Source organism: Pomacea canaliculata, linkage group LG7 (genome assembly GCF_003073045.1).
Source record: "Pomacea canaliculata isolate SZHN2017 linkage group LG7, ASM307304v1, whole genome shotgun sequence".
Taxonomy (NCBI): Eukaryota; Metazoa; Mollusca; class Gastropoda; order Architaenioglossa; family Ampullariidae; genus Pomacea; species Pomacea canaliculata.
Genome location: NC_037596.1, coordinates 21,152,477 through 21,168,323, shown reverse-complemented (window position 1 = coordinate 21,168,323; position 15,847 = coordinate 21,152,477). Strand labels below are relative to the sequence as shown.

Below are 15,847 nucleotides of genomic sequence, written 5' to 3'. Positions count from 1 at the left end.
AACGGAAATGTCTTTCCCAACGAAGATGCGAAACTAAGACTTTAAGCTAATAGTCCATCAAAGGATATACACATGTGAATCTCAACCAAGACTAGTAAAAAGAATTAGTATAAATCAGTAAAAATAATGAAAGAACAGAATTTCAGTATGGTAACAAACTTGAAAGGAAATAAAATAAATGAAATTTACGAAAACAAATGAAGTGACTCCTGAGGTCAAATGAGGACGTCAGACGTTCAAGGGAGATAACTGCACCCAGGGCGTTTTGCGCCAGTTTCAAACAGTACTTGATTTCGTGTGTTTACAAACAGCAGGCACTGAATAGTTAAAGATTTAAAGTCATGTAGTACTTTTAAACATGTTACAAGCAGATCAATGGCCAGATTTCTGTGAGATAATGCGATACAGGCCAGGATGTCTTCCTCCTGGACACAACGAGGGAAAGTTGTTGCCTGTGCGACAGAAATAATTGTCGGTGCTACAAATCAACTTTCTGTGTCTGTCCACATCACCAACTTAATTCATTTTCTACTGCTGCTGTTGGTAGAGACTCATTTTCACCAGAAGATAGTGCGGTGTGTATTTATTCAAAACAGATTTTTTTCAATGAGGATGACACTCATGAAGCAATGGATAGCAGCGATTACAATGTCAACACAGTAAGTATAAACTGATTCTACAGATAATTGTACTTCGTTCTGATAGGAAATTCGTGTGATGAATTTTATTTTGGTTAAAGATACAGGAATTTATTTTTTTTTACCAGTATCCTTTGGACCCCAGGTTTGCAGGAATATCTAGATATTCTTATCTCATTGTAAGACAAAATGCTAAGAATGCCTAGTTCACACCAAGCTTGGAGACTGATGCAGAAGATTTCTTTGTTCAGACCCAATGAAGTAAAAGGAAAAAGAGGTATGATAACTTTTGTTTGCAATTATGTTGCAACTTTCATATTTTATATGCAGTTAATTCAATTTCAAATGAATGGCATAGGGAAATATAAAGAATATAATATATTAGGACACTGCCAGCTGCTTTAGATTTACTAATTCATTCACATGTATCATGTCTTACCCACAACAACTGAGGGGGAGCTGAAAGTTCTTTACACAAGCATGCACAATGATGCACAAACACATGCCACAGGCATCAAGTGTACCTCATGTTCTCACTACACCAGAAACACTATACCTACATCAGACACAGAGGATGGAGTTTTCTTCATGAGGAGAAAAACATAAACAGTCATCCCTGTGTCACATTCTGCAAGAGGGGTTTTAAATGCTTATACGCAAGTTGCATGTAAAATATGCTTTAACTGCATACAGAATAAGTTTTGACTATCATTCCAGATTAATACAAACTGTGTAACTGTCGCATATTAAATACTCATTTTTTTGTTCTCTTTAGAGTTTCTGTAACTGAGAAACAAGAAGACGTCACAATTCTCTAGCAAGAATCCTCAAAGCCACAATTCTGCCAAATCCTTCAACACCTCCACCAGCACAAGGCCCCTTGTCTATCCAATGGTCCAGAGCCGCCAAAGGCCTACTACTCTACCGCCGAGGTAATGCCACCTCCAGCACTAACTCGTTCCACAGCTACCCATTCCACCTTATAACAGTCTGTTTAACATCGTGTCCGCTCGACTCAGAGAGGGAGTAGAAGTGTGACACAGAGCACTACAGCCCTATTCCTAGTTACTATATGACAGAGTGTCTCTACCTTTGAATTTTTCTAAAATGAATTTATCGGTTGATTGCTATATGTATGTTAAATACTATGTTATCTGACGTAAATGTGATTATGTATGAACAGAGTTCATTACACTTTATCTGCATCCTACGCACAGTGAATGTGTTAAATTAATCATCAACAAGTAGACTTGGTTAGGTTATCAACATATTGGTTTATGCAAGTGAAACCAAATTTAAAAGAAATAATACATGACTAACATATAAGAATGACTGTGCAACAATTAAGCACACTATGTTGCACTACGTTTACATTAAGTATTCTGAGTCCAGTCATCTGCACTAAAGTGTCATCATGAGTGTCATGGTGATCACTTATAGCTTGTTGAAATTGCAAGTACTGCACTTTCTTTATGATTTTATTTACCAAAAAATATTTCTTGAGTTCAGATGTTATTAGAATGACTTCCACACTACTTATTTCTGTTTTTTCTACTGTTTTGTCCAGCTATGTGTCATGTCAGACATCGCCTATCACAAAAGCTAAACTATTAACAAGGATTTACTGCAGGAAAAGTGGGCTTTGAAAAACGATTTCTGTAAATTGGCAGAGAGTTGTTGTGAGCAGTTGAGAGGATTATGAGCGAAATGCCCGTGTTTACAAAACATAAAGACTTGTGAATGCAATTGTGTGTTTTTAAGAGAAAAGCTGTTCACTGTAGTGTATGGCGACTACACAGTGGCTTACTTGCAGTGTGACAAATACTTGAGTTCAGCAGCAACAGGTTGCAGTGAAAGGTAAAAGCTTCTCTCTACAGTCGCTTTGTTGTTCAATCCTGTGGAAGGTGGGCGTGGAGCAGATGTGTGACTGCTGATAACAAAGCTCATCTGATAAGCTGCTGATGTGTGACTGGCAGTCAGCTTGTGTAGGACTCATTTCTCGCAAAGCTTGTGCATGACTCGTGGCTACTTTGTCACATGACACTACGACAGAATATTTTAATACAAAACATAAAGTATTCGATGATTAACGATGTGTTAAATATCAACACGCTACTTATATCACAACAACCATCCATTGTGCTGTATCACAGAAGACTGGTATATGGTCATCAACAATACACTGTATATTCATTTTAGTGTATTTATCTCTTAGTGTGTGTGTGTAACGCGGTCTTCGACTGGGCGCCATTTTGTCTCTGTGGCAACAACAGGTGGCGCTGTTGTCCTGTTGTAGTGTACCGCGGACTTGTCTAAATAACGGGAGTTTTCTGACCGCTGATCTCCTCTTCTCTGAGGTCTTTGAGGATGGTATAAGGTGCTCCATGAATAAAAGTTGTCGTCGTCGTCGTCATCATCTTCATCATAATTATTTCATAGCTTCACACGTCCACACCTGGGTGAGTAGAGGGATACTTTCCTGTCCATGTTGTCTGTTGGCCGATGGCAGCCTGACCAGTTTGCTGTCTATTGTGACAGGGATTGTTTACTAGTCAACAAGGGCCATAGTGTACATGAGTACATGAAACCTCTGTAGGCTATCCAAGGATGGGAACTAGATGTTGTACAAGTCTGTTTACAACTGGTATAGACTGGATTCTATCTGTTAGAGGTGTAAAGGAAACTGTTCCGTAGAATGCTACCTGAATATTACAGGCTCGTGTTCAATAAGTCGATTTTTACTTTGGTTTGAGCTTATTACATATTACATGATGATGATGATGATGATGATGATGATGATGATGATGATGATGATGATGATGTTTATTTATAATGCGCAGATATCCATTCAAAAAGAATGCTCAGTGTGCAGAAAAGACAAAATAAAAAATAAAAAAATAATAATATTAGATGTTTACAGTGCGCTATTCCCAAGTCTGTTCAACGCGCTGTACCAATCCGACAAGCATGTATAACACACACACACACACTGAAATGCACACATGCAGACCCCGCCCCCAATCCACACAAACACTCACGCAACTATAATAGAGAAAAGTGTTGATAGCTGGGATTCGAAGCCGCCATGAGGGCAGTGTCAGCACATGAGGCAGCTGCGGACGTCGGTTCTCAAACCAGTTGAGTGTCTAATGGACTGGCAGCCATGGAAACTTCCAGAGTCCGGCATGCACACACAGACTGTGGCAGAGGCGTCGCCTCAACACCAAGGCCGTGTTCAACAGTTCACAAGACATTAGAAGGTTTTAGTCCACGCTGCTGATACACGTTGATCCTGAATCCAAAATGTAACAAAGCGGTTCAAGATGGCAAACTGTCAAATGTGCAAGTGATGGAAGTGGAGTAAATAGTGTAGAAAATATAGACGACTCTAGAAACAGAAAGACAGAGAGACAGAGATGTTGGATTCCAGATACGAACCCACGACAACAGATTCTCTTTATGGAGGTGACAGACACAGTCGCTTGTTACCTCCCTTAGTGGGGCACCTCTTGGGGTTTGACTGTCAGTAGCTTTACTGTCATGGGGGCTTCTCCCTCCCGTGGCCTACACCTCCAGGAGTCAAGAGGGCAGCCGCACCCTAAAAAAGACACTAAAGGGGCAATATGGTTTTGACTCCCTCTTTAACATGTGCTTGAGTTACTGTTCACAAAGTACAAAAAGTGTAGAGGAGCAGAGAGAGAGATGACAAATCTGTATCTACCAGAGTAGCACAATAAGCTTTTTGTTTACATCTATGATATGAGTATAAACTTTAAACTATTCTGAATATTACATAATTACATAAGTCCTTATTCATTGAACTTTTTTTCTGATTATGTGTTGCTTTGTCTGTTAAAACTGAAAGCAACATTGTTGTGAGGCTAGAACTCCAATCCTCTTCCTTTATGTTGAAATGTGAGAAAGTGAGTGTTGTTCACTGTGAGCATGAAGTGAGAGAGTGAGTATTGGTCACCGTCAGCATAGAGTGAGCCTCCTTGCCCCCCACCAAAGCTCAGACTCTCCCTCTGTCACTGCCATCTTGTGGTTTAATGCCACGTGATCCGCTGTCATGGTGATCACTTGTAGCGTGCTAAAACTGTAAATACTACACTTTCTTTTAAGTTTTATTTACAGGAAAATTTCTTGAGTTTAAAAGTTATTAGAATGTCTCCCACACTATTTATTTTTGTTGTTTCTACTGTTTTGTCCAGCTACGTGTCATGTCAGACATCGGCCTGCCATCTGACAGCCAGAATAAGTCAGTTTTGTTACACAACATCAACTTTAAAATGTTTCTGTCGTAATGAGACTTACCCATAATGTTCTCAGATGTTTATGTCAATCGTTGTACGGAGAAACCTTCATTATAACACTTGTGTAGCTCTGTGTGGATGCTTCATTTAACTTGTGTGTTTGTCTGTGTGACTGGTTGTCTGTCTTTTTATATCTCTTTGCATCTTGCTGGCTGTGTACCCCTCAGCGTCACATGTTTGTAGAGGAAGATGTAGGCTGTTACAATGAGAAGGAATGCTGACCATGTGACCAATACAACGAATGCACACCTTGTCAAACATCAGTCATCACGTGTCTTATTGTACAGGCTGCACAAATTTTTGTTTTATGAAAACTGAATGTAAAGTGTGAAGAGTTTGTGACGAGTTAAGAAAAGATAGGAAGAGAAAAATGGTAAAGAAAGCGGGTGATATCAGAGAGAAAGAGAGAGAGACAGAGAGAGAGTCAGAAAAAGAGAGAGACAGAGAGAAACAGAGAGTGACAGAGAGAAAGAGAGAGACAAAGAGAGAGACTGTAAGAGACAGAGAGAGAGACAGAGAGACAGACACAGAGAGAGAGAGAGACTGAGAGAGATACAGAGAGAAAGACAGAGAGAGACAGAATATACAGGTATTGTCAGGTGTGTATGTTCCTTTTGCTAGCGCAACGGCTTTTCCAACTTTTAAGTCTAGACAAAATATAAAAACACAGTTTTTTTCGGTGTGTTCCCTATACTAGAATGATGCATGTGATATCTTAACTACAGGTGTGATAATTAATATAACTTTTGTTAGAGTCCTTTCGTAAAATGAGTAAATAAGCACAACAATATTACTTACAGTTTTAATTCCCTTTATGGCAATATCAATTTTCTCTTGACAATTATATTTGTTTATTTGAAAAGTCTACTGATCTTACAGCTCTGCCTAAGTTTTAACTTTCAGTTAAATACAGGGAAAACGAGGACACAGTAGAACATGTGCAAAATTTTCTATGATGCAATTAAAGTCTTGTGTTGTTGTCATCAGTTAAACAAATAAACAACAGTATTTGATACAATCAGTCTCTGTGCTTTTGTATCATTTTGAAGATAAAACTATCAGTTATCTTTACGTACAATAAATATGTTGATTTCATGATTTAAAAATAACACTTGTTTACTTTTAAATCGTCTTGATTTATCCAAGCAAAGTCAGATGAAAATAAATTTAGCAACATCATAAAGTTGCGAGACCAGTCATCTGCACTGAGGTGACATCACGAGTGTCACGTGTGGTGTACAGTAGACTGAGGGTATAAGCAGTGAGAGTACAGGAGACAAGGCGGTGTTACACTGGTTGTACTTTCATCTCGCTGAAGGTGAAGCTCGTCAAGTCATTGTGGGCGTGATGCCAGGTGACCCCGTCAGGACCCTTAGCCCCGTCAGCCTTGTATCGGCCGTTGAGGTTAGAGTCGTAACACGTGTCGTACCACCAGGCGCCGTGACGGAGAGCGGCACAGTTGTCAGACTTCTTGTCGTTGTCTCTGTCATACGTTGAAAAACTCTGGTTGTTGTGATACGCTAAGCTGTCCCCTGTAAACACACACACTCAATTATCTTCAAACACACAGCTGTGTATATATTATCACTATGAAAGAAAAATTGAAACCGTATGCTTAACTCGTTTGATTAATAACAAGAAAAAGAAGAATGACACGAAATGTATAAACAATATTTTCTTATTGAATTTATTTTCCTGTATAGTTTATTATAACAGATAAGAAACCACGGATGGTTTTTGTTCAATTTCAGACATTGGTCTTCATCATATTCCGATGAAGAAGAAGTTCGTGCCAGCACTACTGAAAGGAATAACTTAGCAATAATGACTATAGCAGAAACAAGTTAATATTTAGAATGCCCTTGCTTGCTTTACATTGGAAGCAATATATAAATGTAGAAATATAAAAAATTAGTTTTTACTTGTGTATACAGATACAACCAGTCACCTGTTGTAGTAAGTTATGCTCAATGTTTGGTAAAAAAAAAAAAGTATTAGCATGCTGACTTTGAAATACAATTAAGGAGAATTTACAAATTATCAGACAATACTGTTTGCACGCAGTTACAATACATTATTACAGGGCTACCTTCCTATTGCCCAGGAATCATTATTGCCTTGTTTTTTTCTCCCTCCTTCCCTCCGAGGAAGCCTTTTCTGAGTGTCAGCTGGCGAAACTCATTTCCTAGCAAAGGTCACAGCTTGTGTGAGGGGCGGGGTCACGTGATGCATATCGCTTAAGTGGAGGTTTGTGTGCTTTTCTCTTGTTATTGTCTTACAGACAACGCTAGGGCCACACTTGTCTACAGCACGTGACTAATATGTGTACACACTGCGCATACACATGTACAACATTTTCACACATAAACACACGGCAAGATAACACACACAGCACTCACATGCTATGCACACACTTTACTCCACACATTATATACACACACGACCTCAAACTTCGTAGATGGACATTTGTTGTTTGATGATGTGATGTGAAGCCTATTATCAGTGATTGTTACAGAGTTTAGAAACGAGACTGTAAGACATGTACCTCTACCACCCAGGGTGTGTAGGGAATCAGTCACATCTTGTTCACATCGCTCACAGTCAGACACAGGTTGGTGTAAGCTGTGAACATGACCTTAGTGGACAACGGACAGTGACCGGGGGTCAGTCAGTGATGTCCGGCACACCCAATTGCTGTAAGTCTTCACGTGCTGCTCACCTTCATGTCTGTGTCCTGCTCTAAGTTCCTTAAATACCGGGAGATACTCGACTAGCTAGACAGCTGCATGCTACTGAGTTTATCTTACTGTACAAAGGTCACTTACCCGCGTCACCCGAGTAGCCGGACACGGTCAGTGTGTAGTTTGTCTCAGGACCGTCCACCCTGAATGTCGTGTACTCAGCGTAGTGACGATGTCCATTCACCTCGCCGAGGTCTACACGCAGTCGGGTGGGTCTCCCTTTGGTCAAGGTGTGAAGCCTGGATAAACCTGAGAGAAGACATGGCCATCATGTCACGTGATTTTATTTTTTCTGTTTCTGCCTTACGAGTGTTTAAGATCCATGGAAGTATAACCGGGTAAAACCACTCTCCTGGTAGTTAAGTAGCAAATACTTATTTTATGACACTAACTTTTTGCATAAAGAGACAACGAGAGATGTGTGACATCACGCAGTCCATCAACCTACCCAGCCAGAACTCCCCGGTGACGTCACCAAAGCCGTCTTCATACTGAGTCCAGTTCCTGTAGAAGTCCACTGACCCGTCACGACGTCTCTGGAACACCTGACCATGACAGTCAGGTTCAAAGGTCATTTGCAAAATCACTGACAGGCCAAGTATTGTACAAAGTATTTATCATTTGATGTTTATTTTATAAAAAATATCGTTATTTTATCTTCAATAGCTAAACTTGGTTAAATTAAAGGAAACACTCGCCCTCATCCTAACGACTACGATGACAGTGCCATGTGCTTCATTACCGACTCTCAGGTGAGTGCAAGCTGTTACCTGTCGGTGTTTGTTTCATGTTTGTCACACACTTATAACTGCAGACAACGTACCAGCCAACCTCCGCCACTGGAGTCCATGTCACACCACACTCTACTCGTCTCCTTCTTGTCTTTCAGTCGAATGAAGTGCGCACCAGACTTGGCTCCTGCTTTCTGCCATTCGCCGCACGACTCTGTTCTCATGGCAACAAAGCATTTCACTCACAAGAAAGAATTTGCACAGGAGATGACAGTCGTTACTTGTGAGTAACTTACGACACTTTTACTATTTAGGGATAAACATTCTCTGACAAATTCTTTGCGATCTTTATAAATATGACTTTTCCTGACAAAAGCACTCTCGATGGAGTTCTAAAGTGTTTTCCAACCTACCTGCAGCACGACACGTGACTTCCTGTTCAGAAGAAATGGCGCCCAGTGCACACAGACACCTGCCCGACGAACAGAGGCTGAATGGGTCAGGACAGTCCGTGTCTTGGGTACAAGACGAGTTGTCCCAGGCTGGACCCGGGTAGGAGGCGGCTGACTTCAGGCAAGTTCTCTGGTAGTGAGTCCACCCTGTACTGGTCAGAGGAAACCATCCTGACACAGCCTCACGTGACGTAACATCATGAAGCACACAGCGCCCTCCTGTGTCTAAAACATGAAGCTATATTTAAAATAGGAACAATATCTTTGTGCAAATCCAAATCGAAAACTTAAATAACCCATATTTATAAACGAGAATCAGAGATGAAAAGAACTTTAACACAAGAGAAGACGTAGAGTGTTAAAGGACGAGTTAAGACATTTAAAGGGAGAACAAGTCACCACGGACAAGTCTCTCGTACACACATCGCTCTATTAATAAACAAATGTCATCATACGCACCTCTAAAGTCAAAGGTTACGCAATGATCAGTACTGACACACAGGTTCTTGCATGTTTTCAGGTTTGTTCCATCTTGAATGGCGAGAATATGTCCTTTTATTCCGCTTTCAGAATACTCCATAAAGGTGTCTTGTAGGTCACGTGGTCTGCATGCTACAACAGACCAATGTCATCGGTCAGTTACTGAATTACACACTTAGCATCTATGCCAGCGGTTCTCAACCTGTGGGGCGCACAGAAGAAGAAGAGCAGCTCATCTACCTTTCGAATGACCAATCCCTAAAATGGTCTTCCAAACAACACCAGTGCCAACATTCTGGATTACCGTCAACGGTGCTTTCTGAGAAAGCAATGAAAGTTCTTCTGCCATTTTCAACTTCGTATATGTGTGAGCAAGGATTTTTAGCATTGGCAGCACTGAAGTCCAAATACAGAAATCGTGTGGACGCAGAGGCTGAGCTGCGAATAGCAGTGGGTACGAACATCGCACACAGGTTCGCTTCTCTATGCAACAGCAAGCAGGTTCAACCTTCTCATTAATCAAAGTGAGTGTCCAATAAAATAATATTTATTAGCACCGCAGAATTTGCTTTAGTAAAATTTCAGTAACAGTTATACTTCTTGCAGATACAAACTTTGTTCTTCTGTTGTTGAATTGCATTGATTTCCTCGACGCCGCTTTCGAGGTTTGCTAAGCCCCCCCTCCTCCTCCACCGACCTAGCTTGCTGGGGGGGGGGGGCGTCACAAGTAAAAGGTCGTTGACGTACCGGTGTTCGTCAGGTTGGGGGGTGTAATAAGTAAAAGGTTGAGAACCGCTGGTATAATGCTTGAAAAGAGACGTTGAGTGGTACAGTCGAGCTTCTTTCTTCTTTAAATGAGACACAAACCCAAGTATCGCAGATTGAGAATAAGGATTTAGGATATCGATTTCCACCTAAATTCTGTATCTTTCCCACATTTCAAAGAAATATTATCAGCACACCCATCTATAGCAGAACCAACAAAATGGAAATATTCAACCTGGTCACGTTAATGAAGAAACAAGACTTTTCTCGGTGCAACAATTGGTGGCGGATCATTCTATCCAAGGCAATTGTATATATATATATTGTTTGTGGACTTTTAGAAGGCATTCGACAGTGTAGACATTGTACAAAGACTGGTCCTACATAGTTATTCACAATGGCAAACTTACTAAACCTTTCGTAATGAAGACCGGCGAAAGATAGCGTTGAATACTATCACCAACAATCTTCCTGATAGTCAGAAAACTGGAGTTTTCGGAAACCAACCCAAGACAACAGTCCGGTGGACCTTCACCAAACAGCAAGAGAACCTGGACTTTGCATAGGACAATAGTCTGCCATCTCATCAGCAACAACATCCACAAACCTAACTAAGAGCATTATTCTTCAACAGTAAGACCCGGATCTACAACATTAAAGCAAATGCAGTCCTACTTTGTGGTTCTAAAATCCAGAGAGTGACAAACACCATCAACAACAAGCATCAGACCTTTAACAAACGATGCCTACGCCATATTCTGGAGAAACGATGGCCTGAGATCTGCAACAGCAGCGAGTGCAAACGAACAGGCAAAACCGCCACGAGTCAAGACATCAAAAATCTCAACTGTGTATGGGTAGACACACCCTGCGAAAACCATTATCTCTTGTTGTTGCCTCTGAAACTATTTTGTGGGTTTTATTCAACTTAAAATCATTGAACTGTTGAAAGATTAAGTTAGCGTTATATAAAGATTTTTTTGTAAAATCTGTCTTACCTATTCGAACCATTCAATACTCACTATCAGAGCACGTGTAGTCACGTGTTGAGAAGAAGAACCCAGGTCGACAGCGGCACCTGTTTACAAAGCACATGGAGTTTACCTGACGACACTCGTCGTCGATGACACAGGCGGAATTGTACCAGTCGTTCAGCATGGAGGAGGGAGCAAGGCCTCTCGTCTGTCCACTTGTGATAATTCTTTTGACCAGCGGGGAGACGAAGTACACGCTGACACCTGTTCCCTGTGTCAAGGACAGAAGTGAGTCTGTGTGGCGCGTGCATTTAATTAATGAACCTGAAGTGTCAGTCAAGGTGAAGGCCACACACTGGGTATCTTGAATACAAAATGGGTAGCAGTCCTGTACGGAGGTGACAGGAGGGACTTCAGACAGAGAACTAGAGTTGACAGGAGGGACTTCAGACAGAGAACTAGAGTTGACAGGAGGGACGTCAGACAGAGAACTAGAGTTGACAACAACCATGGTGTTGTGCAGCTTTACAAATGTCTCCAGTTTGTCAACTAACATGATCGTCTGCCACTGACGGTCGGTGACTGCCCTGTGGATGTCGCCAGCACTAAACACTTGACACTTGCTGCCGCTGTTGTCCCTCGTACACAAAGGACAAAAACTCACAGCCACGCAGCCTGCAAGTTGATAACATTCCTGAAGACACTGGTCAGCGGACTCGGCAGCTCCATATTTCGTGTTACCAATCAACTTTGTAGAAAGCAGTGTCCTACCGGTATCTCTACAGTCAACTAACAGGTCTTTCCTCTTTAAACTCCGACAGTATTTGGTCTTGACAGCCATGATGTTCTTCTTGATCCTGTCGTGGTCAATGCCATAACCCCCTGTAGGACTTGCGGCACACATGAAGGTGTCTGAAAAGAGAACCTCCACAGAGGTCAAGTCATAGTCGATGACAGAGGGGTTATCTTTCGCTGCTGTCAACCACGTCGCGCTGTTACCGCCATCAGGAAGAGGAACACCGACAGCAAACGTTGTTGTCTCATGATTTCGAAACTCTGCTGTTGCTTTTTGCTGATCAGAGGTCAAGTCCTCATGGTATCCAAAAAGCTCAGGAGCAGAATAACTGGCAGCTGACGTCACCTGATCCTCTGTTAGAAGACGATAAACTTTATCGTCCATCTTGTAGATGACCGTTCTGGAAGCCCCCAAGCGGGCCCGTGACACGAAGTGTGTGCCGTAGGTGTCAAGGAACTCAAGGTACTTGTCGTCGTTGTCAGTGTTGTTGAGTTTAATCATCCAGTCCACAAACGACGGATGAAAAGATGGCGGTTCCGAGAGCAGAAGTGTCAGGTCGTACAAACTGCAGACAGCTGTGGAAACGACCAAGACGTGTTGTGTGAGTTGCGCGGACAGTTTGTGAAAGTGTTGGCTGGCCGAGAAGGGAGGCCCCCACTTATCAGCACCGAGTCGCGCGGTGCCAGTCAGCAGCGTGGTCAGGTCGTACGGCGTCTCCACCACCTTCGACGTAAACGACGTGTCACATGACACATCGTGGGACAGAAGCACGCCACGTGGCACGCTATAGCGAAAGTCTGGGGTCACGTTAAACTCACCCGAAAAGATGGGGAGAGTAAAGCCCGGGTCACGTCCTGAGGTCAGAGGGCATCCCTTGAGACTGTTGTAGCCGAACAGCGAGTAGTCCATGCCTTGTAACTGTAGCATGACTTGTGCTTTGGGGACACTGCAGGAAGAGTTCATCATGGACTGTCATCAGTGTGTCACTGACAGTGATATTATAAGTTGTATGAGACTGTCTGTCTCACTAAATGTCTGTGTGTGCTTGTCAGTCTGATATCTTAAACATGTGGAAAAGAGATTTAAAAATTTAAAAGTATTTGTGTTTGTATGACCTAGTCTGTGCTGTGTGTCTGTGTGAAAAGGAAGAGAAGTCACAAACGTTGTTAAAGTAATGTAGCAGCTAATTTCAAATCCGTTCGAATTTTCTTTTAGAAATTAACGCATTTCATTGTTTTCTTAGAATTCAATAGTCCGCTGCAGTGATAAAATAAGCAATATACACCCGACTAGTAACTAGAAGGATGTAAACAAACTATTTACAGTGATCAATAAAGGACGATTAGTTACTAGTATATGAAAAAAACAATTGTTCTAATGAAGACACTTTATAGAAATGTAAACATAACATGTAAAAACTTTGATAATTTAATTTTATTAGCCTTCTGGTTACAAATTTTTTTTTTTGATTGACACAATGACTGCTATTTAGACACTGTAAAAACATAATACCCTTTCGTAACAATAGTCTTTAAAATATTTACTCTAAAGATGACGTGTAACAGTATGTAGTGGATGTATCCAGACGCCCTCACCTACAAGTTCAATGTGCTGTACACAACATTCAGCTACACCAGTAACACATTATCAGCATGTCAGACAACATATTTGTGTTTACTTTGACCATCATTGACACACATGACATACCTTCCATTGTTCACGGCTTCAAGACAAGAGGCCAGAGAAAGAAGTATGAAGGCTAAAATCATTGTTGTCAACATGTTAACCACCTGTAAGGACAATGGTAAACAGAGGTTTGTTAAACATTTGTCTACGATTTTATTTCTTCTGATTAGGCACAGGCTCCAAGTATTGTAAACTTAATGTACAATTTGTGTAGTGACTGAATTATACAAACTATTATTAATAATATAAAATTAAAGTTTAAATTCATACAGCTGTTAGTCATGTTCCATTACTATGAGTAACGTGAACAACAACGGTAACAAGAAAAATACTATAAAAACTAGCGAAAAGAAAAACACAAGAAGGAGGAATAAGGAGAAAAGAACACTTTGACAAACATATGTAGTATAATTACCTACTTATCAGAGTGTTCAATGCACTTTACAAGATGAACTCTCAAACACAATTTAAGACAGATTTTTGTGGGAAGGAGGTACAAAATGTACTCAGGTCCGGAACAATGAATGAAGAAGACGTGACTGAGTCACGACATGTAAACCTGAGTTGAGATTACAGAGTAAACCAGGGTAGTGGCCGTCCACACTGGATGCGGTGCGGTACTGACCCCTTGTGGACTAACCTCGCCTAGACGAGGTCTGACATCTTTTTTCTGTTATTTGTCATTCGACTTGTATTAGAACTCACACAGATTTCGAAGTTGTAAACATGAAGTTATGAGATAAAGATGTCTGAATTGGAAAATAGGGTTTAGAATAGTAGTCAAGTGTAACCACGACCTACAGGTTTTATTTGTACGGGCTGAAGGAACTGGAGCCCGTCTGGATTCTTGATCGCCTTCGGCACAACTCCCAGAAGCACGTGAGCTAGAAGCACCGTTAGTTTCGTGACGTCAACATGAAGTACCCCCTCTGTGACCCTGAAACATCCTCCCCGACCTCGTCAGTGTGTACGGCCGTCGTGTCGTCAGTCGCTGAGATACTGCAAGCGACCAGAGAGTTCCTTACCCCACCCCGCACCCGCTTGGGGATGGAGCAAGCGATTCAGTGTGAAGTGTAGTTTGTGTTCTTTGTATTCTACTTGGGTGGACATGACAAGGGCGACAACCCTAAGACAGACGTAGGACTGAGAGTATCGTCATAGATAACTATTACTTTGAACAGTGCCCCGGATGTAAACATTGCATTATTACTAACAAGTATTATTGTCAAAGTCTTGAGCAGTTTGATAATGAAATGAACATAATGTGAACAGCCTCAGGCAATTGTTTGCTATGCGTTGAAAGGACGAACTGTCTGGTGCGAGTGTTGTATGAACCATCCGTGCTGTCACACACATGATGCACCCTGTGAAATCATTCTAGCACACTGTCTTTGATGTCATAAGAAGTACAGGTCATTACACTGACACTGAGTCCAGTCAGAGCTCAGTCACCTGCCTGGCTGTTAGTCTCATTAACGGTCTATTTCCACTGCAGAACTTCAATGTATATCATCATATCCTGGGGTCAGACCTTCGTGACTCTTACAGACTTTTAGAGTGAACTTGTGAAATGCTCTGCTTCAGTGATTGGTTGATGATGGTATGTACTGACCAATGTACTTTGCTACAAATCATTTAACTTTGCTGATCTCATGTAGGTGTTGAGAGTTGTGTGACTTTGACAGTTGACATTAGCTCCCCTTTCCTCATGGGTTAAACCAGTGGTTCTCAACCTTTTACTTGTGACCCGCCCCACTTAGCTACACAATGTAAGCTAATTTCACTAATACTGGTGTAAAAAACTTTTACAAAATGACCACATTCGCCCCCCCCCCCGACCTTTGTAAGCAAGTCACGCCACCCCCCAACCCCCCAAGGTTTGAGAACCGTGGGGTTAAACAAACAGCAAACACACCTTAGGTTGTACACAGTAACAGCCATCACATCTGCTAACTTAATTTCTTAACAGTTCTTAACATGTTCACCTGTCAACTCACCATATGTCGTAGGAGGCGCCACAGTCTCACACAGGTGATCGTCGGGACTCACTTTCTTAAATACCATTTGTACCGAGCCTTCAGCCAATGAGTCATTTACTGCACGTGATGGGCGAGCGCTGGAAACCGATCTGAGATCCATTTTATTTTTATTGCTGTAGACAATTAGAAATTAAAGATTTTTTTCGCAGCATCTAATCAAAACACATCTGTTTATTAAGTTCATTTGCTTGCAGTTAAAGATGGGGCAACAAATATTTTTCCTTTGGCATGA

General features: G+C 41.5%; 1 protein-coding gene and 1 long non-coding RNA gene across 2 annotated transcripts; one reads left to right on the top strand and one right to left on the bottom strand.

The window, feature by feature from the left end:
- Positions 1 to 235: 235 nt before the first annotated feature.
- Positions 236 to 5,604, top strand: LOC112569041. Its single transcript, XR_003100280.1, has 3 exons — positions 236 to 659; positions 1,414 to 1,570; positions 2,206 to 5,604. It is a non-coding gene; the product is annotated as an uncharacterized LOC112569041 (long non-coding RNA).
- Positions 5,605 to 5,739: 135 nt separating this feature from the next.
- LOC112568966 lies at positions 5,740 to 15,794 on the bottom strand. Its single transcript, XM_025246563.1, has 9 exons — positions 15,574 to 15,794; positions 13,598 to 13,680; positions 11,143 to 12,836; positions 9,335 to 9,487; positions 8,837 to 9,100; positions 8,516 to 8,637; positions 8,141 to 8,237; positions 7,777 to 7,941; positions 5,740 to 6,483 (listed from the first exon to the last, which is right to left on the bottom strand). Exons 1-9 carry the CDS (start codon positions 15,574 to 15,576, stop codon positions 6,239 to 6,241), a joined length of 2,826 nt encoding a protein of 941 aa, XP_025102348.1. The 5' UTR covers positions 15,577 to 15,794; the 3' UTR covers positions 5,740 to 6,238.
- Between the last annotated feature and the right edge of the window lie 53 nt (positions 15,795 to 15,847).

Excerpts from the sequence above, each read along its gene's own strand:
- LOC112568966 (XM_025246563.1), bottom strand. Across the intron at positions 9,488-11,142 it reads TGACTACACGTGCTCTGATA|CATGCAGACCACGTGACCTA; the intron begins GTGAGTATTGAA and ends GGTCTGTTGTAG. Across the intron at positions 7,942-8,140 it reads CACCGGGGAGTTCTGGCTGG|GTTTATCCAGGCTTCACACC; the intron begins GTAGGTTGATGG and ends GTCTTCTCTCAG.